We start from the raw sequence: 23,649 nt of genomic DNA on the forward strand, positions 1-23,649 counted from the left end.
ATTGTGCCAGCGATTCGTGAATCGTGTGTGTTGTGGAGTATTTCTGCTATAACTCAACGTGTACACTGAATTTTTCCGTCGTTTTTGTGCCAGAAATCAAGTGCCAATGCCCTCTGTTTATACCCGAATTTTGACCCCCCTCGCGTGACGCGACGGGGTCACCTATGGGCTTCGCGTGACACGACGGGTCTCAACCTATCATAGGGTAGCCACGTGTCCAACTAGCCTTGGTGAGTCGACGGTTTTGACCAATTAGATTTCTACAACGAGTTATGTGGATAATCGTCAAGTAGGGAATACCCCCCTGAGTTTTAGGGGCCCTGATCCTATTTCTGATTGTTTTGAAAATTTTAGGGTTTGTGCAGAATCACTTGAGGATCTTAATTAGGGTTTCCTATTGGACAATAAATCATAAGAAATAGTAATTTTTAATGAGGGTTGTTACATGAACCTCCTCTCAATCTCACCTACTTCTATTTTATCAGCCCCAAATCAACCTACAAAAACACAATAATAATTAAAGCTCAAAATCAACAATCAAATTCAAATTAAACACTTCACCATCGTTAACTAAATATTTGTATTCAAAATCAACTAATTATTCAAATAAAACCGATAAATACCTTATACAAAGCCGTCTTCAAGAATTCCTGTTCGAACGGCTGCCCAATGGTCGAGTTGTCTAATATCGCAGCCGCCACCACCATTAAATATTCAACCTAGTGAAACAATTTTGATCTTTCTCATTCTTCTGGTCCTAAACTTCAACCCTCCGACTTTATGTTCTGTACAACCTAACAAAATCGAGGAACAAACATGATGAAACTGTACAGAAAGAACATCAATCAAGAAAAAAATACCCAAATCGTTACACTAAACAATACATTACCAGGTCGCTTCTAATCTTGATTGAAGATGAAGTGGATTTAGCCTGTTACACCACTTATTACCACATGTCCTTCAATTTCAGTTATCACTATCCAACATAATTTTTTAATTCAACGAAATTTTGTAAAATATATGCAATGTAATAACCCATTCTTCGCATATTAATTATTCACAAAGGAACATTTGCATAATAATCAATTCACGCCCACATAAGTTTGCTCTTTGACTTTGCATGTCTACTAAAAAATTAAGATTAATGTCATGTGATGCAAAATTATCTATCTGCAAGTAGTGACCTGACATCATACATATTTAACCCTGATCATTTAGGTTCTAGCTCTCTCAATCAAGATTAATGTCATATGATGTTCTAGGCAAAAGTGAGGACCAAAACTCACATGTATTCCCCGTTAATCGTTATAACAATTGAGGAACCACCATACAAATAATTAAATACGAAGCTAGAATATAACTACTTTTGTTTACTCGTAAGCACTCAGAAGAAATAAAAAACAGAGAAACCTGGATGGCTGGATGACAAAAAGAATAGATGCGAGCTAATTTCTTGATTCATTGACAGGACTTGTAAACACAAAACTTTAAAATCTAAATACATCTTAACCAATAAACCGTAAATCCTAAACAATACATCAAAAACTTGTGTAAATAACTATAAATTAACGGATTAAAAAGCGAGTAAAATCAAACTTTATAAAACGATAACGCCACAGTAGAGGAATGATATCATGCTCAAGTACGTAATCAAAAGATCCAAGTCGACTAAACCGAGACGAATCATTGGTAAAACACTCTCATCCAGGTACTGCATAAAACACCATCGATAAACATAGCCAAGCCGAGCAAGCTCGTTTACTACTGAGCCAATTTCTAGAATAAAACAAATTAATCACATCGAAAAGCGGACCCTTTTTTTATCTCGACAGACAGAATGGGAGAACCCCTCATAATCTAAAATAAATATTTTAATTTTAATATATTAACTTTTGGGAAAATATTAATAATACAATAAAATTCGGGGTGAACGGGTCGTGTTTGAGTCACCAAGTGAATATTCGGATCGTGTTCGGGTTCGTGTAAATTTTTCGAGTTCGGGTTGGGATGAACTCGCCAACCCACGAACACGGCCCGTTTAGCACCCCAAGCAAACGATCAAAAATCACAAAAAAGGAAAGAAAAATAAAGGTGTACCAAATAACCGTAGTCGTCGTAACCGATGCACAACCACCTACACTACTCAAATCCACCTGCATAATAAACAAACACAAAGGCCGATTAGTACATGTACTCCCTTGTCTTTCGGCTATCAACGCCGCCACATGATGTGCATTAAAACATCATAATATAGATTAAAAATATATAAATTTTGTGGTCAAACTTGATAGCAAAAAATACCTATTGTGTGACTTAGAGCATTTAACACAGACACCCATCTGCCACTTAACATCTTGTTCAGCTATTTTGATAGCCAAAATTAGTAAATCTTCAACTTCAGCCAGCCTAACAATATCGATTGGAATACACTACAATAACATTAAAACATATGTATATTAATAATGTATATTAAATTGTTGAATATTGTAGATAAATATAACAGAATTTACAAAGCACTTGAGGCATGTGTGAATAAAGGCGGAAATTAAGAGGCAAAAACTTATAATATCAAGAGCGAATTATATCATGAATAAGATAACATGTGGCAAATTATCATTTTATTTCAACCCCTTTTCCAAGATTTTGGTCAGAATGAAAAGATTGATATGTGTAAGGTTATAAAATCAAACTCCAAAATCTAATATCAATTTTTAGAACAGTGGACTTAAAATGTCGATATGAGTTGTACCCCAGGTCGGTTTAATCTTGTATAGTTTTTCTTGTTGGAAACCCTGCCCTTACCCTTAGATCATGCAAAAATATGCTTATATAGAGAAATGATACTACCTAGCATTCTATTGATGATTAGCTTCAAAGTCACTTGTTGGCAATAATCTTTTTCCGTAATTTCTTTGCGTATTTGACAGCAAACAAACCTTGGTGCAGCTACATTCATATATCAGCCGAGTAAAAAAGACTAATAAGTAATAACGAAGATGTTTACTATAGTGTTGATATATAACTATGTAGCTTGAATTTTTAGTTTGCTGTGCTCATTGAAGAGAAAAACTATTTTGAGGGCCATATCAACCCGACCTGCTCGGTCGTTAATTCCCCTATTTACCCAACTACTATTATCCTATCGAATTAATGTACATGAAATTAAAACATATTATAAAGCCACTGTTACACAAAGTAGATTAAATCAAAAACAAAAACTCAGATACAATTATATAAATGCAAGGCATAGTCACATACGATTGGTTGATGTGGATTACAACTTAGGAAACTCCAACACGAAACCATGGAAGCCTGAGAAGAAATCAAACAAATGCTGATAAACATTAGATCCAAGAAGATGATGAAATCGAACCCGCATGCAGGACACGTGGAAGCCGGAGAAGAAATCAGACAAATGGTGATTAACATTACTACATTAGATCCAGGAAGATGATGAAATCGAACACGCGTGCATGACATGTGGAAGCTTGAGAAGAAATCAGACAACTGCTGATTAACATTAGATCCAAGAAGATGATGAAACCTTCAACCTTGCAACCTAGTCTGATCAAAATGAACACAAAACAAAACAGAATGAATTAAATCTTAATCCCTAAAAAAATGTTATCGATGACATAAGGCCACGAAGCAGCGAACATTAAAATAAAAAATTATAGGTAATTAACGTATACAAACATGTTGATTGAAGACGAATGAAGGATCGAATGTATGTGGCAGATGGATGGGATGAGAGAAAGGGGTTTCTGGAGAAAACCCTAGGATCGAGAGTGAAAATCAAATCAAATCAATTTAAACAAAGATTGAATGTTAAAGAACGATAAAATCATCACCTTTAATCGAAATTATGTGTGATCTAACCTTTTTTTGAAGATTTGATACGAAGATCTGTGGGTGCGATGCGAACAGAGTGAGAGGCAAACTGTGAAACCCTAATTGCTGCAATATATACGGAACGAACAATATGACCCGAATCACGTATTTGGATCCCGTGTCGGGTTTCATGAGGAGAATGAAGGGATTGCAAAAAAATGGCGGGAAAATGAGGTTTAGAGGCCTTAGATGGGTGACATGTGTCCCCTAATTAAGGCTTTTATTAGGTTGTATAGATTCGGTTAGCATCTTTTGAGTCCATTAAAGGCGATGAAGTCGATGTCAAGTATCGAGTTGGTTTGTACTTCATCATATATACCAACAATATTCTAAATTAAGAAATATATAAATATAGATTAATTTTTAAATTTTTTTTTTGTGCTGATTACATTATTTATTAATCAATTTTTTTTTTCAGATTTTATTGGATATGTAGATGAGTGGTCTGAACCAGAGATGACCAAAACGAAGATGGGAAAAGATAGCAAATACATGAACTTGCAATTGCTGGATGAAGAGTCTGTTAATTAAATTCTAAATTAAGTTTATTGTAACTGTAGTGTCAAGTATCTTTTTTATTACATGATATCCTCTGATATGTTTATTTTGTATTTATGTAGGGGTATCAAGTTAAACTGCACTTTATGGGATGAGTATTGCGATGAGATGTTTGGTTACATTCAGAGTCATAAAGAAGAAGTTCATGTTGTTCTGCTTGTGCAGTTTGGTAGTTTCAACAAGTATAAAGGTATTAAATCAGTAAATACTTTTTTTATTTTATAAAATTTTTATATCATTTACGAAGTTGAATATCCTAATATCTGATATTAATTTTTTTACACAGGGAAGACGACGCTATCTAATGCTTTCCATATAACAAGGCTGTTTATCAATGCTGACATAGAGGAGATTCGTTCATTTAGAACAAAGTAAACAGTTTCTAAAATAATATGAACTACTTATTGATGTTGTTAAATTTTTTTGCTTCCATTAATGTAATCAGGTTTGTTGAGAAGATATGTAAAACATCTTCTAATGGTCAGAAATCAATTGGTTCATCTGGAAGCATAAGCGTTGCGGATGACTTTTTAGTGAAGCATCCGTTTTCCAATTTCCGTGATATTACGCTCTTGGATAAGGTTTGTGTCTACTTTTTAATATTTTAAATAAATACATTACACAAAATTTGTTTCAAAAATTCATTTTTATAACTCTAATGTCTTACATATAATTTCAGCCTTGTGAGGTCATAGTTCTTGGTACGATCATGGGTGTGGATGATAAAGATGATTGGTACTACCTTGGTTGTGAGGAGTGCACTCGGAAGGTTGAGACAACTATGGTCATTGAGGATGCTGAAGACGGTGCTGAAGAACCGAAGTTTAAACAGGTTTTAGTTTGCTCAAATCAAGATTGTCCTAAGGAGGTTGTGGCTGCGACGCCGATGTAAGTTACTAATATTATTTGTAATTATATTATATTTATGATTACTTTATTTTACTTTAGGAATGTAAAATGTATTTATTTTGTGAATCAATTTTTGTGCATTTAGTTTTAGGATTCCAATAAGAGTACAAGATTATGCAGCTATTGCCTCTTTGACTTTGTTCGACCGTGAAGCTAGAAAAATGTTGGGTATGACAACAATTCAATTGCTTGAGAAGTGTAAAGTGGATCAGGTAACGTATTTCACATCAGTACTTTCTTTAAATTCGTATACAAGATACATATTATTAATGTTTAAATCTTATTTCTATGTTCTTTTCAATAAATTTTGATTCATGTATATTAGGCATCTTTGGAAGAGAAAACCATTCCCTATCAGTTTAAATCTTTGAATGATAAGAAGTTTGCCTTCAAGATTCAAATTAGTCAATTCAATATTGACAACCATATTGATGGTTATGCTGTTCATAAGTTGGTGAATGATGCAGCAATCATTGAGTCCTTGGAGAGCCGAATTCCAGCTGATCAGGTTAACACTTACAAATCTTTGAATTAAAGTTATGTTATGAGATTTATTAGTTTTGTTGTGCCTAGCCTTATTATGTTTTGAATTGTAGGGTGTGGACGAGGCGGCTGCTGATGTTTCACTTAGTGATATGTCAACTCAAAACCCTTTTGCTCTAAAGGTATGTATTTTAAGTTAATGTTACAAAATACCAAATGTTTTAAACATTTAATATACTTTCTAATTTTGAATATATCATTCAGGATGCCGTGGATTCTATTGGTGATAGCTTCACACCCGATTGCACATCTAAAGATTGTTCTAAGACTTCGTCTTCGGAATTGAAGCGTAACCTTGCTGACGTGTATGAAGTTGAAGAAAGCACATCTCTATCATCAACAAAGGTTAAAAAAGCTGGTGTCTCGGATGTTCAAGTTGATGATGGAACGATTTTGCTGGTTCCAAAGTTGGAGAAGTAGTTCATGGTTGAAGTAGGTTTAAGAAAAACAATTTATTTTTTTTCCGAATATTGCTGCTTTGGTTTCGTTTGCGTGTTAGATTGGTTTCGATTGTTTTGTCATGGTTGGTTTGTTTGTTTGATTTTGAATTTTAAACATATGGTTGTTTGGTTTTTCATTTGATGCATGGGTTGTTGGTTCTTTATTTGAGACATATGATTGATTTTTTAGTTGAGACATATGGTTGGTTTGGAATGTTTCCTATTACTTATACTTCTTTAAACTTTACCTTTTGTTACTTTATATTTTGTTTAGAAAGTATAATTTTTAAAAATATTTATATTTTTTTAATATTTAAACTGTAAATAGAAATTTTATTAACCGATTTTATGTAAATAAATTTGTTGTAATCATTATGTAATTATTATTATTATTATGTAATTACTATAATCATTATGTAACTACTATATATAAAATTGTATAATAAACCTCCACTTTTTTTAAATTTATCTAAAGATAATAATTTGTATGAATTTGTTTCCTTTTATAAATTGTATAACCAACAATTTAAATTTTTTTTTTTAAAAAAATCTGCCATTAAATTTTATAGATTTACCTCCATTTAATTTTAATGGTAAATTGTTTCCTTTTTTACATTTATAACCGAAATTTTTAAAAAAATTTTATAGTTTCCTTTTTTATAATCACTTCCAATACTATAAAAAACCTCTACTCTTATTCATAATACACACTCAATGTTTTATACTAAAGGTTGTACAAGTCTAATCAGAAAACTCTCTCCCCACATTCATAATTTTTGAAGTTTTGACGTTTGGTCATTTCTCATACACGTAAGTTTTATCTTTTTACATTATACTTGTACGTTTATATTGTTCTAACAGTCATTTTAATACATTGGTATGTTATATATGATACAACTTTAGGATATGCCAAAGCGTGCAAAACGTCAACCTTTACCTTCATTTCCACTTCCTATTGGTGTTGAACCTTCCAATAGTATGTACTTTAGTTTTATATTTGTTTACAAATACAATAAAAAATAATATATTAGATAACTATGTTAAGTAATGTTATTTTCACTTAAAATTTTGTAGGTGCTGTTGGTAGAAGACCTTTGTCTAACATTACGAATGGTAATGTTTGCAATTTTATAGAAATGAATTGATTGTTTTTTTATAAATACTTAAAAAAGTACTATATGCATTTTATTCTTCAGTTGATCATAATCAAGTTGAGCATCAAGACTATGTTGAACGTAGAAAGTTAAGGAAACTGTATTTGGACAATAAAAGAGGAAATGCAAATAATAAATCGTCCACTTCACAAAACGTCATTCGTTCAGCCAACGTTTCATTATCCGATACAAATGTTTGCCATGTAGTAACACCGATTCGTGCATCCTCTTATATCAATAACATGGATGGACGTATTTTGCCAACCACACCTTTAACAAATCCCTACGTGGCGTGTAAGTCACTTTTGTGTTTCTTTACTATGATTATGTGTTTATTTTTTTATTTTTAAATCAAAAATTATGTAATACATAAACATATTTGATTGGTACATTGGAGTTTATTTGTTGCAGTTCAAGCTGGAAGAAGTCCATTGACTAATATTACAAATTGTAAATTTTTTATTTTTGTACACATGAATATAATGTTTCATTTAAATTTTTTTTAACATTACAAATGGAAAATTATTTGTTTTTCTATAAAGGAATTCGTTTGTTAATGTATAATTTGATAATTTATGGATATCAATTTTTTTTTAGTTGGTTATAATGATGTTGAGAATGAAAAATCAGCTGAACGAAGAAGATTAAAGAAACTACATGAAGATAATAAGAGACATAATGTGACCAACAAGTTAAACACAACAAAAAAACATAATTCGATCATCCAATGTTTCAGTATCCGATACAAATTCTTGCATCATCTTATATCAATACCATTGATCGACGTATCTTGCCAACCACACCTTTAACAAATCCGTACAAGGCGTATACATCAGGTTGGTGTTATTTACTTAAACATTTGCTTATACTAGACAAAGATAGGAATGTAACGAGTAAAACAACAAATGTAGTCTACAAGGAAGTTTTTTCAGGAATTTGAATTGTTTTTTGTTTTTTTTCTTCCAATGTATGCGTATGTACAAAATATTATATTTCAAAGGAAATAATATGGTTTTGGATGAAGCCGCGCATCGCGCGGGCATTAACCTAGTCTAATATATCACAGTTTATCCGAAAACACATTTAAATTTGGGTTCATAGATGCTAAAATTAAGTAGGTTTTTATATAATTATTAAGTAATGATCGAAGAAAAATTTTAAAATTTCATTTTTTTACTAGAAAACTTAATTACTAATTAGTTATTTGTATAAGTAGTTAGAAAAGCTAATATTCATATAAAGATAACTATTTATGTATTTACAAAAATTTAAATGAACATTCACAAACATAAATAAACAAGCATAAACGGACGTTCACGAACATTAATAAACGAACACAAGGTGTTAATGTTCGTTCATTTAACTAAACGAACAAAATTTTGTGTTCGTCTTCATTTGTTTGTTAAATAAACGAACATAAATGAACTTCCTGCCGAACAAGTTCACGAACAGTTCATAAACGTTCAGTTCGTTTACAAGCCTAATTCATTATGAATGCTCTAAGTAGCGAGATTTCTCACCACAAGGGAGTACCTAATAAAGTGAGTATCTTTAATATCTAAGTAGTGAGATTTCCCGCACGATGCGGCGGGAATTTGACAAGTATCAGCCGGTTTCATGACGGTATCGATATGATACATGATACTGACACTTGGTCCAAATGTCATGTTTTTTCAACAAAGTTCATACATGAACGCCAAGAAAAATATATTAAACAAAGATATCTTTAAAACTAAAAAGATAATGAATGCAAGTTATTAGAGGAAAAATCAAATTAAATAGAAACAAAAAGGGTTAGAATCGTATATTATTTAAGGTATAATGGGTGAAACTGGAAGATAATAAAAAAAACACTAAAACGATGGCATGACTGTAATTTTACACTGAGGAGAAATCGTAGTTTGACAGGGGAAAAAACAAAAAAGATGGCAAAATTGTAATTTTGAACTGAGTGTAAAACTGTAATTTGGCTAGAAGAAGAATAAAACAAAACCAATGGCAAAACTATATATTTAAATATGATGAAATCGTAGTTTAGTTGGACTAATGGGAAAGTGCCAGGTAGCTGCTGCCTGACACTATTCACTCTCATGGTAAATGTATGTATTTAAAGTTAAAATTTAAAATTAGAATTAAAATTAATAAATATAATATAATATAATATAATATAATATAATATAATATAATATAATATAATATAATATAATATAATATAATATAATATAATATAATATAATATAATATAATATAATATAATATAATATAATATAATATAATATAATATAATATAATATAATATAATATAATATAATATAATATAATATAATATAATATAATATAATATAATATAATATAATATAATATAATATAATATAATATAATATAATATAATATAATATAATATAATATAATATAATATAATATAATATAATATAATATAATATAATATAATATAATATAATATAATATAATATAATAATTTGTGCACGATGGGGTGGGAATTCGCTTGCTACTAGTTTGTTTCGTAACAGTATCACTATTTTATCGACATTCGGTTTAATGTCAATGATATGCACAACTAAATGTGTTTTACTTTAAAAACCATGAAAAATGAATGCAGTTATCGATTCCAATAATAACAATACCGATACCGATAGAGAATCATAAAAAAATAATGGTATTGGATTCCATAATAACAAACAATAGCAGAATCGATACCGGTATCGGTTCGATTCACCACTAAACTATATTAAATAGAACTCTTTTTCTCAACAAAATTTATACAGACACGTCGATAAAAAATATATCTAACACAATCCCGTATTTTGCTAGAAAAAACAATGAACGCGAATTATAGGAAAATGATCAAATTAAATAAGAATTAAATTGATTATAATTTAATGTATAAGTAAAAAATTTTGTTTTACTATTCATCGCATATATATATATAGAGGCCGGTTAACGTACAATAGGGCTTATCGTACATTACGTACGCGATAACCCTAGCCGTCAGATCTTCATCTCCCATGCGATTTAATACCTCCATGCGAACTGTACGAGCTGTGCGAATTCAATCTTCCACATGTGATTTTCTCCATCTACACACCCCATGCCATTTTTCACATTACCCCATGCTAACCATTTTTTCACATGCGATATTCAATTTTCCACATGCGATTTTACACACCTCATGTCAGTTTTCACATTACCCCATGCTAGCCATTTTTTCACATGCGATATTCAATTTTCCACATGCGATTCTACACACCCCATGCCATTTTTCACATTACCCCATGCCATTTTCTCACATGCGATATTCAATTTTCCATATGCGATTCTACACACCCCATGCCATTTTTCACATTACCCCATGCCATTTTTTCACATGCGATATTCAAATCTTTCACATGCGATTTTGTCCATCTACATACCCCATGCCATTTTTCACACTACCCCATGCTAACCATTTTTTCACATGCGATATGTATTGAATTCGCACCAGATCTGCACCTGATCGAAGGGCTGGGATGACCGCGTACGTATCGTACGATAAGCGCATTTGTATTTTACTCTTTACCTACATATATATATGTTGAAAGAAGGTGATTTTCATTAAAAATAAATGAACCCAAGCAAGCGGCCCACAATAAGGGGGTGTTTGGGATTGCTTATAAAACAATTTATTTACTTATAACTAAAGGAATCTTTTTTGAAAATGATATTTGAGTAATGGGTTAAAAAGGAGATTTTAAGGCTTTGAAAAGGAGAAATAGAAAAGTTAAGAAGGAGTAACCTTTTGAAAAAGGAGATAAGGTGATGCAAAAGGATATACGTAGTTTTTCATAAGCAATCTCAAACACCCCCTAAAATTACACAAGGAGTTTCCAAATGATTACAACCAAAACATAGAAAAAGGAACAGACCATTATGCGCAGCTCACCTTAAATTCACACCAAGACTTCCACTGCAGCTGCAAATTTTTTGCCTTTGAGTTGATCCATAGAAATGATAATGCCTATCTCACTGATTAACTTCTGTAATTGCTTGGGTCTGCTGTTAAAGATCAATTCGTTCCGCGTCCTCCATAACGAACTACACACGGTTGCAAGGATCGTGTAAATCGCCTTCTTTTTATTGCCCAAAAGTTGCAAGCTTTGTGCATATTTAAGCAACTCAACAAACGTTCAATAGATACCTAGGCAGGGGCATTTTCGTCCACAATGAGATCCCTACCCATACCTGTTGCACGAACTGACACGTGACAAGTAGATGATCTGCAGATTCTTGTACCATGTTGCATAGCACACATGACTGTGAAGGTAAAGTAACCTTATGTCTAGCAAGAGCCTCCCTTGTGGGTATGCGGTTTAGAACGACCCACCACATAAAACAATTGATTTTCTTTGGTAACCAGCATAACCATTTTAGTGCTTTTGTTTCAGGAATCACTTGCATTGTATCCAGCTCATCCCTCAATCTGCCCACCTAAAACAATTCGACTAGACTTTGCATCATAAATTAATATCATATCTATTACAATTTTAAAAATCATTCTAAAGGAAGTTAATTCATTAGTAAAAACCACTTTTACGTAACTGAACATACACTTTATTTCATTTGTTTGCAAGGAGTAATAAATATGTTGTAATTGGAATAATTTAATGTTTTCTTATCTTCTTTGCATTATCAATTATTAATATCATCTTAAAAGTATTTTATTCATTAGTAAACCACTTTTACGTAACTAAAAATACAATTTATCTTCTTTTGTTTGCAAGGAGAAATAAATATATTGTAATTGAAATGGTTTGATGTTTTTTAGCTTCTTTCCATCATATTTCAAAAGTTAAGACATAGTAATGTTCAAGGCTGGGAGTGAAGGAATGGGGTGGCTTGGGAGGATAAGTTACAATTTATCTTCATAGTAATGTTTCGTGTTTGTGAGGTTCTCTGGTGTGGCTTGGGAAGAGAAGTTACATGAGATTTTCGTGATGGGGCAAGGCTGGGAATGAAGGTGGCAAAGTTTGGGAGAAATGGTAGAGCCTTCTTGAGACCTCGGAAAATTGAAGAGAGCCCAAGTGGCGAGGACACAGGGGTTAGAGATGAAGGGGGAAGCCCCTCCACAACAGTCTTCGCATGGAGCTGTATGAGCTACTCGCTCCGTTAGGGATGTGCTTCTGGGCAATAATACTTCCAAAGTCGAAAGGTCTCAGTGGTATTAACTTGTCGGCGGTAGGTGGAATTTAGAAACTGGGCGTATAGTTTGTTAGGAGGCAAATGTATAGATCTTGATGCACCGGAAAATCTGAAGGATATGTTGACAGAAGAGATGACGTCGGGGGTATTAGTGAAATACATGGGTGGTCTTAGGGTTGTGTTTACCTTCCCAGATCCATGCTTTTAAATATAACAAAAACATCCCTCACAAGGATTCGACTAGACGTTGGCCGAATTTCGGTACTAAAAACTCTTGTATCCTTAGACAATCTTGGTATCTTGTGTCCGCTATATTACGCCAGCCAGTGGCGGAGCTAAAAGGAAAATTTAGAGGTATCCCAATTTTTTTTTTTTACCGTATATTCATATAATCCCTTTTGTGCTAGAACCGTGGCGGAACCAGGACTCTTTAAGTTGAGGGGTATCCCGAGCTACCCTTGGGATACCCCTAGATCCGCCTCTCTCGCCAGCCATGGGCACTTTTCCTCGTGTATCGTAATGAGTGATTGAACCTTACCGTGGTACAAATTTAAAACTTGAAATTGTGTTGAAATTGACCAAATTGAATAATATTTATATACCACATAATACATATCATTGATTATGTGGATTTGGTGAATATTGAAAAATTCTATATATTCTTGAACTAGACGACTTTGCACAAGAGCTAGGTTATGTTGGTGAGTCGGATTTAGACTTTGGATTGACACCTCTAAGTAACTATCACAATCTAGTGAGTACGATGAAGCAGGTTTCTGATTATAATGAAAGTTTTGTTTATATTGAAGTTGGGGAAACAAGGGTAGGGATTGAACATGATAAAACTGTGGAATGGAGGACAAGTGTATCAATTTATAGGTATATTGATGTAGATGAACAAGTTATTGATGACGATAGGGATGTCGATGTAGATGAACAAGTTATTGATGAAGATAGAGAAGAGAATACTCTGATGAAGACTGACTACATTGTTGGTGAAGTCAATGTAGTAGATGGAGGGGAAGTAGATATGAAGGATTTCAATGTCAATCTACATGAAGCTAATGGAATACATGACAAATGTATCAGTTTATAGGATATTGGGGAGAACAATGTGTTGTAGACATGCATTCCTTTCAAACATGTTGTTGCAACTAATTGGACCATCATTTTAAATAAACAACAGGTTGATATGCCAGAAACATGGCTTGTGTTTGTTGGGAAAATACTTGTAGTCTTTTGAAATGGTTTAATTAGCAGTCTCAGCTGGGTTGTAGTATTTTGAAATGGTTTAAGTAGTAGTCTTTTGGTTCAAGTACTTGAACTCTGTTGGGTAATTCCTAGACCTCAAGATTCCCGGAAGGATTTCAACATATCGTGGACACATGGGGGATCAGTCCAAGCAACGAATTGACAGTTTGATTGCTGGAAATTAATCGAAAGAATACTTTTAGGGCAAGAATGAACAGGGGCGTCCAGTGGTTAAAATTCTTACCGTTTAGTGGCAACAATATAAACAACGTCCAGAGTTAGTGTTAGTCCACGAAGTTCGGATTGCAACAACTCTTCCACAAGCACAAATCACCATTGTTGTTCAAAGGTAGGGAAATCTGAAGTCGCAACTCAAAGATCCAAAGGTAGTTAGTTATATACCTAGTGGCCCGCCAAGTGCGTCATCGCATTGCAAAATCTAATGCGCAAGTCCATAAATCAAGTAAGATGTAAAATATATTTCCTCTCTGGCCGGCCAAGAAAAAAAGTAAATATGTAAAATCCTTCTAATCCAAATTCTCTTAAAAAGCCCCCCCCCCCCCCCCCCCTCTTCTTCAGTAAACGTATTTTAACTTCACCTTCATCATCCTACCATAGATTAATAATAGAAAATAAAAATGATTTTTCTCAAATTTTAGAAAAGCAGAAAAAAAATTAATAAAAAATCTCACCAAATCGAGGTGAATGACTTGGTGATTGCAGAAATGAGCACCAGTAATCCCACGTTTAGCGAAGCTTAACAAGATTTTTTCTTATTGCTCTTAATGCCACACGGGGTGGTCCGTTATACCACCCCATCACTCGTTGAACCATCACGGAACACCGCCGCCTCAAATTTATAACGCGTTGGAAAAGTATAACGCGTGCTTTATATAACGCGTTGTATTTAGTAAGGGCCAAATGTATTTGTCGTTTTGCAATTGAATAGCCCCTCAAATTTAGTGATATTCAGACAAAGATTCCTTTTGAACCCCTCAAATCCACTAAATATTTAGACATTGATTTATTGTTTTAATATTAAAATAAAAAATTAAAAAAATTTGGGAGTGATAGAATTCCATCACTAGTGATACCACCCCCCTACATTTCTATCACTAGTGATAGAAATTTGGTTGATGACATGACATGATTTGATTGGATAGTGGGAGTGATAGAAACTATCACTAGTGAACCACCCCTCCTCCCCTTAGCGAAGCTTAACAAGCTTTTTTCTTATTGCTCTTAATGTCATCTAAACTTGCATTTTTACAAACTTTCGCTCACACCCTCCAATAACCTATAGCCACTCAATTTGAATGGCGAGGACTGAAAGCTGGCTTTATCTGACAGTCGGGAACTGATCAAAAGGCAGTTAGACGCACCACGATAAGGGCAGAACGTGTGGTTCCGGAAAAACCAATGTGGTGCCAATTGCATGTCTTAGGTGACATGTTTTCATTGGGCTGAAGAGGAGCTTTATTGACTTTTGAACCGACAAGGAGGGTTAAGATCTTAGACCTCCTTGCCGTAAATTAATTACAAAGGAAATCTCACCTTCAAATGTAATTGAAATCGGCAAGTGCGGCCAAACCTATACTGCCCGGCCCTTTGGTGCTGAGAACAAGCAATGTAGATGGCCACTACGGATGAATGAAAAAGTAAATATTTTTTGATCCTGCCCTAGTTTAGTTGTGATATTGTTTATTTGCAAAAGCATAAAAAGCCGAATTACGTTTGTTCAAAGTATACGCATCCTGCACTAAATAAAAATATTAGTGAGCCTCAAATAAATCGCCCTGCATCAAATAATTGGTTTGTTTACTCTGCAACATCTTAAAATACTTTATATAAAACAATTATTTTTTACTCCTAATCAAGCTTAATGCGTCCATTAGCTATGGATTACTTATTTGACCCGTTACCTAACCCAATGTTGAATACAACCCCCAAAGCGAAATTATTCAGGATAATGAGACCATTATTTTGCTCTTACTCAAATTTAATTAGTTCAATACTTGTTGAAAGGTCAACCCTACTCGACATAACATGTTATCCGTACCCATATTAAAACCCTTCTTATTTTAACCCATTACCCTCCACATATGAAGCAAGCCCCATCAACCAAACCGACGAGTACGATCCCAACACCGATGACCAACATCAACCACCCTATAAAAGGAAAAGACTGATTAGTCGGGACACTACTTCGTGTGAACCAGTTTTTCACACAAGTGCCGTATCGATGGGTATGAACCATGCTTGTCTGCAAGCCATGGCTACGTGGGTTAAGGTCCATTACGGTTCTGTAATCAATTAAAAATAGAGGTGGAGAAAAGACCAAATAGGTGGATTTAGTTGTATTATAAAAGATAAACATTATGTAAACAACATAACCTTGATTACAAAAATGAAACCTGGCTCCTAAAAAGTTTCCAATTTCACAAAACCATAATCCTCACATGATTGAATTTGGAATTGAAGACAAACTTGTTGAAAGCAAAACATTAACAATGCTCTTTTTTAATCATCTCATGCTAATTATAATATATGATTTCACAGCTCAACCTTTTTCAGCATTTTCTCTATGTCATCCTTGGACACATTTCCACTCCCAGCGATTACTATGCTTCTTTTATTACCAGTTGATAACAACTCAGCTGAGACATCAAGAATACCATTAGAATCTATGCTTAATCGAACCTTCATTCCTTCTGTACCTTTAGGAGCTGGTGGAACATCATGAAGATTAAATTCATCAAGGAAGATGTTGTCTTTAGTTTCATCGCACTCACCTTGATACACGTACAGCAACCTTCATGCGTACCTGGTTGTCATACATTGTATAACGGTTTTCCTCCTTCATGGCGGGTATCGGTGTGTTCCTTGGAATCATGATTCTCATATATCTTCCCTGGCTTTTGATACCAAGGGACAAAGGAGTCACATCCAAAAGTGTCATATCCTTCACGGCTTTATTGCCATTACCACTTAAGTTTGCAGCCAACACCGCTGCACCATAAGCAACAGCTTCATCCGCATTAATGGTTTTGCAAAGTGATTTCCCATCAAAAAATTCTCTCAACAATTGTTGCACCTTGGGAATCCTAGTCGACCCACCAACAAGAACAATATCATCGACATTATGTTTGTGCATATTCCCATCTCTTAAACAATTTTCAACATTCTCAATGCACTTCTCAAAAAAACCAGCATTCAGCATCTCAAATTTTGCCCGGGTGACCTTTATGGAAAAATCAGTTCCATCATAGAAGCAGTCAATGTCAATTGAAGTTACAGTTGTTGAAGAAAGATCCCTCTTAGCTTTTTCACAAGCAACTTTCAATCTCCCCAATGCTTTTACATTTTTACTGATATTTTTATTTTGCTTTTTATTAAACTCTTGTACACAATAATCAACCATTGCCTTGTCAAAATCCTCTCCACCCAGACGAGTGTCACCACCCACTGCTTTAACACTTATGGCTCCATCCCTGCTGATAGTGAGAAGTGACATATCGAATGTCCCTCCACCTAAATCAAAGACCAATACATTTTTATGTTCAGGGTGGTTTGGGTCTGACATCTTGTCTAGGCCGTATGCAATGGCAGCGGATGTGGGCTCACTGATCAAGCGCATGACATTGAGACCAGCCAGTGTACCGGCATCCTTCGTTGCTTGTCGTTGCTTGTCGCTGAAATACGCAGGAACAGTAATCACCGCATCTATAACTGGTGTTCCGAGGTATGCCTCAGCAGCTTCTTTCAACTTCTTTAGAATCATTGAAGATATTTCTTCAGGCGAAAATTCCTTGTTGATACCCATGTGTTCAAGTACAATCATTGGCTTATCAGTAGGTCCTTCAACAACCTTAATAGGCAATGATTGTATGTCTTTCTGCAATTTGACATCGCTGAATCGGCGTCCCATTAGACGCTTAACATCTAAAAATTCAGCAAAAATAAAATTAAGTTTTATCAGTTAGCAGGCTGTATACTAAATGACTAGTGTTAAATATCTATGAATTTTCTGAGATAAATATAAACTAGTTCGTGAAATCGACTTACCAAACACAGTGTTAGTGGGGTTCCTGGTGATTTGATTTTTGGCACCCTCACCTACTAAAAATTCAGTGTCGTTAGAAGCCACACATGATGGGGTGATTTTGTTTCCCTGTTCATTAGGAAGGATCTCAACACGGTTGTGTTGATCAAACCAGACAGCAACACACGAGTATGTGGTTCCAAGATCAATACCAACTGGAGTTGTTTTTACACTTCTAGACATCTTGAAATACGTAGCTGTAAACAAAGCCAAAATAAGGATTGTCAAAAACATTGTAATCTAAAATACATACAAACTATGGACTCCATGAAATATATCATCTTTGTTTTGTCAATTACAGACGCCAAGCAAAAGGTTTAAGGAAACTAAAATTAATTAAAAATCAAACAACCACTTTTTCTAATCAAATGCATGTAATATACCATAATAATGATATGTTCACAAATCACAATTGTTTGAGTATAAAGTCCTTGCCTCTTTCATTCATAATAATTCAGTATAAAACTATAAAAGATACAATCTCTATTTTTATGTATATCCTATATCTATTAACAGTGTTACCTTTCTGGATAAACACAACACCGTTCGAAACTGAACCTCGAACACTTTTACGTAATCCTTGCAGTTTACTTGAAGGGTTCGTTAATATAGGGAGTTGTTTTCTTGATGTCCTGGCATAACCAGCAGCGCCGACCGAGTTTGAACGGTCCGACTGTTTCTATTCTTCGAGGAGAGGAAAGGTCAACATTACTTTACTTTTTTTTTTGAACCGTCATTACTTTACTGATATTCTTCCTTCTGTCTTTTTTATCCCATTATTGTCCCAAATGTAATTAAGCTTTAACTAGAATTGCAACCCGCCGTAATATGACGGAGATTATTTAGTTATAACTAAGTCGATCTAGAACTCAAACGTTATGTTAAACCTGTCAAACGGGAAAAAGAATAGACGATGTAAAAACGTTCACCCACACACGCACGTTGCGTCGTGTTAACTCACAAATTTTAGAACGAAACGTAAAAACGTTAAACCAAAGACGCACGTTGCGATGTGTTAAGTCACAAAATTTAGAACCAAGCATAAAGCGAAAAATGAAAACTATAAAGGATCAAAGTTGAAAGTAAAAAAAGTTGTAAGTATAGATTGCAAAAGATAAAAAGTTTTGGGTTAAAAGTAATTTATGAAATACTTTTGGGTGAAATATAAAAATAAATCATTTTTTTTTGGAAAACCCACAAAGCCAATGTTACAAAAACCATATGCATAACCACTTTTTCTTTGAGAAACCCCCAAAGCACACCCCACGTTGCGGCGGGACGTAAAACATTTTCAAATTGTACTAATGCCAACAACCGTCATCGACCACCAACACCGACTTGACCTAGGATCTGCGTGTTGCGACGAACCTGTCAAACATGGAAAAATAGAGGTAAAAACGTTGAACCACACAAGCACGTTGCGCCGTGTTAACTTGCAAAATTTGAAACAAAACATAAAAAAGTTGAACCACAGTCGTACGTTGCGTCGTATTAACTCGAAAAATTTAGAACTATACGTAAAACGAAAAGTTGCGAAAGATGAAAAGTATAAGTGACAAAAATTGTGAAGTTAAATTGCAAATAATGAAAAGTTTTGGGTTAATGTTAAAAAACAAATTATGTAGGGTTAAAATTGCAAAAGATAAAAACCTTTGGATTAAAGTAAAAAATCAATTTTTTTTTTTAATCCCAAGGCACAATGTACAAGTTGTATTGCATATTTCTGATCGTTATTTATAATAACTAGTGGGGAACCCGCGCGTTGCGGCGGAGTTGATAATATGGGTGTGAATATAATTCAAACCTTAACGCGCTTTGCGGTTAGATTAATTACTTGTATATTAACATATTAATATCTTGAATAAACCCTACATGGAATGCTAGGATTCCCCTTTCAATTCGTAAAAAGAAGAATAATAAGTTGCATAAAGGAGTGTAAACAACATAATTAGTAGTGCTAAGTTATTCTTTAAATCCGTAAAAAATATCATAAAAAGCCAGTTAAGATGGACCATTCAATAAATGCCAACCTTCATATAATTCAATCAACCAATTAAAAGTAAGTTTGGATTCAACAATAAGCCTAAATTTCATTACTTTTGGAATAGATGAATAAATGTAGACCAGCAAAGACCTAGTCTTATGGTATGGATCCATTGGTTTTTTTTTTTTTTTTTTTTTTTTTGAACGGCTGCAGACTTTATAGAAAGGAGCTAGCAAGTAGCTAAAACCCCAACCACAAACAAAGAAACACAAGCATAAAAACAAAACCAAAACAGTACATGCTCTCCATCCCCTATACTGTTAAGACAAAAACTATAGGCCACTACAGAAACCAATCCTGCTCCTTTTCCTTCATTCTCTTCTTTACCCATAGTGAACTCAGAAGTTTTATCTAAGCCAAAAGCCGTGACACCGACACCGTCTTCTGACTCAATTTCCACAGAACAGGTGGAGTATTTTGCATAATAAAAAAGTCAATGTTGACCAACCTCAATGAATTGTGTGCAGTAACGGGGAAGACTACGCTTAAACCACAAAGGATGAGATGGCATCACCAACGCCCATTCCCTTTTCCACGATCATGGACATCGGTACCCCTGCATAGCAAGGCTCTTCACCTGCAGATAAAAATAATAATAATCATTACCTAAAAACATTTAAGAAATGCATACCCCTAAAAGTCTCATGCAACACATTCATATTTCATACATCTGTCATCAGAAATGGTTGAAATAATATGAGTAGGAGCCCGTACTTTCCCGCTCTTAATTGCTGTGTTAAGGTCCTCGGGGATTTGCGGAGGGGTTATTTCCTTGACGGGGGCAATCTTGCCCTCTTCAAACTATAAAAACACGAAAGAAACTCGAGTTCGTAAAGGGCAAAAAGGGAAAACAAAGATGGAGTAAAATGCATTTTTTCGTCCATGAGGTTTTTCAGTTTTGCGACTTTCGTCCAAAGGTTTGTTTTTCCGTATTTGGACCCAAAATGTTTGAAATCTTGCCATAAAGTAAAAAAGACCATATTGTCCTTTAAGTTAACTTAAAAAGACGAAAATACCCATGACTATACGGAGAAAAATGGATGGAGTTCATGAGCCGGGTGAAAATGGCAAAATTTCAAACTTTTTTGAACCAGATGCGGAAAAACAAATCTTTGGACGAAAGTCGCAAAACTGGCCAAACCTTTAGAGACGAAAATGGCATTTTACTCATAAAAATATAAGATTTCAGAAATGAGGCTTACCAACTTCTCAAATGTTTCCTTGATTGCGCTTTCGAATGCTTCGTATGAAGTGGGGACCACTGCCCCGGCTTCTTTAAGTGCTTTGTTTTTAGCTTGCGCAGACTCCATTAAACCGCCACTTTTGGCCCCCTGATTGTTGGATAAATATTAACCACGAAGGAAATCACCATATTGCCCTTTCGAGTTTCAAAAAGTTATGATAAAGTAAAAGAATAAGCTTACTGCGTGACCGAACTGGACTTCCGATTTAAAGAGGCGTGTACATGTTCCACTAACCCAAGCACATACAGGTTGTAGAATGGTCTTTTTGCCAAAAAAAAAAACTAATCTATCTTACAAACACACATAAAGCTCACGCATGTTATGCTATATCACTAAGCAAATAACAACCAAATCTGAATCTTGTAATTGTACTCAACGAATTTACATAAAAATCAGATCTTGGTTATTATTGACCCCAATACTGCTCACTAAACTTAATAAATTTAAGAAAAAAAAAAAAACAAGTGAGCTCGTTAAAAATCACCTAAATTGCGAAGTAGCTCATGCATGTATACAAGAAAAAAATAAACTAATCTGGTAGCTAGATTAGAGTACGTACTACACCCTCCATATACGTACATTTCTTGCTAGCAGAACCCGAACCCGCAATCTTTTCAAATAACTGCAAAATTCCAATAAAAACGAACCATTAGAATTTACTTTAATCAAAGAATAACTCAATATGAAGGATTTTTTAAATAAAATCTAGTTAACTCATAACATTGCAACCTGTCTCTCACCGTTTCGACCCGACAGGTACCGTCTCGTTGTGGGCGTCACTTGTCCCACATTCACTCGACCTTCCTCAACAAACAACTTTATTTTGAATAAAAACAAAACACGAAGGAGGAATTTACGCCTTGAAGAAAAATATAACAACATAACTAACTTCAATTCAGTTTGTAAAAAGCGTTCAAATTAGGTCAACAAACTTGAAGAAAAATATAAGAAAAAAACCTGATTCTTTGCATACTTCATCAGCTTCATCTTTGACCATGAAATTTGAATCTTTTGAATTCAAACCTATGAAATCCCTTTCCATCTTTCAACTACAAATAATAACTACCATGAAAATTAAGTAATTAAAAACGCCCAAGAATCTAAACAGAACCCATAAATTTTGAAGAACCATTGAATTACCTTGAAATATAAAACCCGGATTACAGCTCATCTGTTGAACCCCTCTGTCGGAACCCTAGATGACTGAACTGGCATCGCTTTAACCCCTGTTAATGCCCGCTCACGCATCTCCTTCTCTCTCTGTGTTCTCTGGTTCTCCTTCCCTCTCTTCTCTGAATATGCAATCGGAAGCATCAGAGGGAACACCGGATTTCCCTCTTTGTCACTATAAAATGCGTATTCACCGGAGAAAATTACGATACAACGACAGGAAAAAGGTCGTTTTGTATAGACAGAAGGTGGAGGAAGCTTTAGCGGTGGCATTAAAGGGGAAGAGCACCATTCGATTAAAACTAATTGAGGGAAGGAGAATCGATTGGGGCAATTCAAGAATCAAAGTGCAACAATTGAAGGGAACGATTGAGTTCTGATGATAACATTTGGAGGGTTTCATGCAGAGAATGAAGGGCAGAATGGGAAGAAAAATGTAAAAATATTGGGTTTTATTTAAGACTTTTAGCCTGCCATCTTAAAAAATTAGTGTTAAATTACTATTTTGTACATATGAAATGCTTATATATAGTATATAGATATAGATAAAATAAAATATAAAATATTTTAACGTTTATAACTTAATGATTACCACATTTGTGATTTGTATACTTGCAAATCATAATTCACATATATTTGTGGTTTTTTTTAAATAAACTTCATTAAAAACCACCTTCGACCCAAACGGGCAAAAGGCCAAACAACCAATAACGTCCCCGATCCAAGCGGGCAATGGACAAAGAAATTACAACATATACAGAGGGAATTTACACCAATTCGTCCATCTAATATAATTACCATGGTTGCAAAAGTCGCTAGGCGCTCCCTAGTCGGATTCGGGAGTACTCGGTTATTAATTACAATAAGATCTATTTTTAATCCAAGCAAAACCTCTCGATTTTAACTCCCCTAATCTCGACTATTGTTCAATCCTTGTACAATCTGTTTTTTACTAAAAGCAAAGATGGTGTGATGGTTAATCCTCTTGTATTCACGTATATTTGTATGAGAGAAATAAGCTCTCCCGTGATTGTGTTTATAGTATTTACTTGACAAGTTAGACGTTGATATTTGAGTGTTTATAAATTATCCAAATATATTGGTTTTTTTTTTTAACATTACCTTAATACTCTACACGTCTACACAT

At 34.2% G+C, this 23,649-nt stretch overlaps 2 protein-coding genes and 1 long non-coding RNA gene across 9 annotated transcripts; all 3 read right to left on the minus strand.

Annotated features, from left to right (window-relative positions):
• Positions 1-473: 473 nt before the first annotated feature.
• Positions 474-4,042, minus strand: LOC110927732. 4 transcript variants are annotated; one of them, XR_004888485.1, is made up of 6 exons: positions 3,880-4,042; positions 3,697-3,776; positions 3,436-3,564; positions 3,259-3,312; positions 2,302-2,429; positions 474-2,153 (listed from the first exon to the last, which is right to left on the minus strand). It is a non-coding gene; the product is annotated as an uncharacterized LOC110927732 (long non-coding RNA). The 4 variants fall into 4 exon arrangements; XR_004888486.1 differs by having other exon boundaries at positions 475-1,711; positions 2,098-2,153; positions 3,259-3,564; XR_004888484.1 differs by having other exon boundaries at positions 475-794; positions 890-2,153; positions 3,259-3,564; positions 3,880-4,041.
• Positions 4,043-16,318: 12,276 nt separating this feature from the next.
• Positions 16,319-18,780, minus strand: LOC110929117 (heat shock cognate 70 kDa protein). Its single transcript, XM_022172239.2, is given in 4 exon segments — positions 16,319-16,744; positions 16,746-17,884; positions 18,008-18,241; positions 18,567-18,780. Coding segments are annotated over 3 exon segments (1,608 nt in total). The 5' UTR covers positions 18,228-18,241; positions 18,567-18,780; the 3' UTR covers positions 16,319-16,495.
• A 429-nt stretch (positions 18,781-19,209) lies between these two features.
• LOC110931563 (ATP-citrate synthase beta chain protein 2) lies at positions 19,210-22,902 on the minus strand. Of its 4 annotated transcripts, none has more exons than XR_004888487.1 (6): positions 22,473-22,902; positions 21,513-22,394; positions 21,291-21,419; positions 20,757-20,889; positions 20,537-20,665; positions 19,210-19,412 (listed from the first exon to the last, which is right to left on the minus strand). XR_004888487.1 is itself a non-coding variant. In XM_035987527.1 (5 exons), the coding sequence occupies exons 3-5, from the start codon at positions 21,396-21,398 to the stop codon at positions 20,574-20,576; spliced, it is 333 nt and encodes a 110-aa protein (XP_035843420.1). In that variant the 5' UTR covers positions 21,399-21,419; positions 21,513-22,381; positions 22,473-22,879; the 3' UTR covers positions 20,164-20,573. The 4 variants fall into 4 exon arrangements, 2 of the variants coding, with proteins under 2 accessions (XP_035843420.1, XP_035843419.1); XR_004888488.1 differs by lacking the exon at positions 19,210-19,412 and having other exon boundaries at positions 20,143-20,665; positions 21,513-22,148; positions 22,290-22,394; positions 22,473-22,897; XM_035987527.1 differs by lacking the exon at positions 19,210-19,412 and having other exon boundaries at positions 20,164-20,665; positions 21,513-22,381; positions 22,473-22,879.
• Positions 22,903-23,649: the final 747 nt, after the last annotated feature.

This window comes from Helianthus annuus, chromosome 3, assembly GCF_002127325.2.
Source record: "Helianthus annuus cultivar XRQ/B chromosome 3, HanXRQr2.0-SUNRISE, whole genome shotgun sequence".
Classification (NCBI taxonomy): Eukaryota; Viridiplantae; Streptophyta; class Magnoliopsida; order Asterales; family Asteraceae; genus Helianthus; species Helianthus annuus.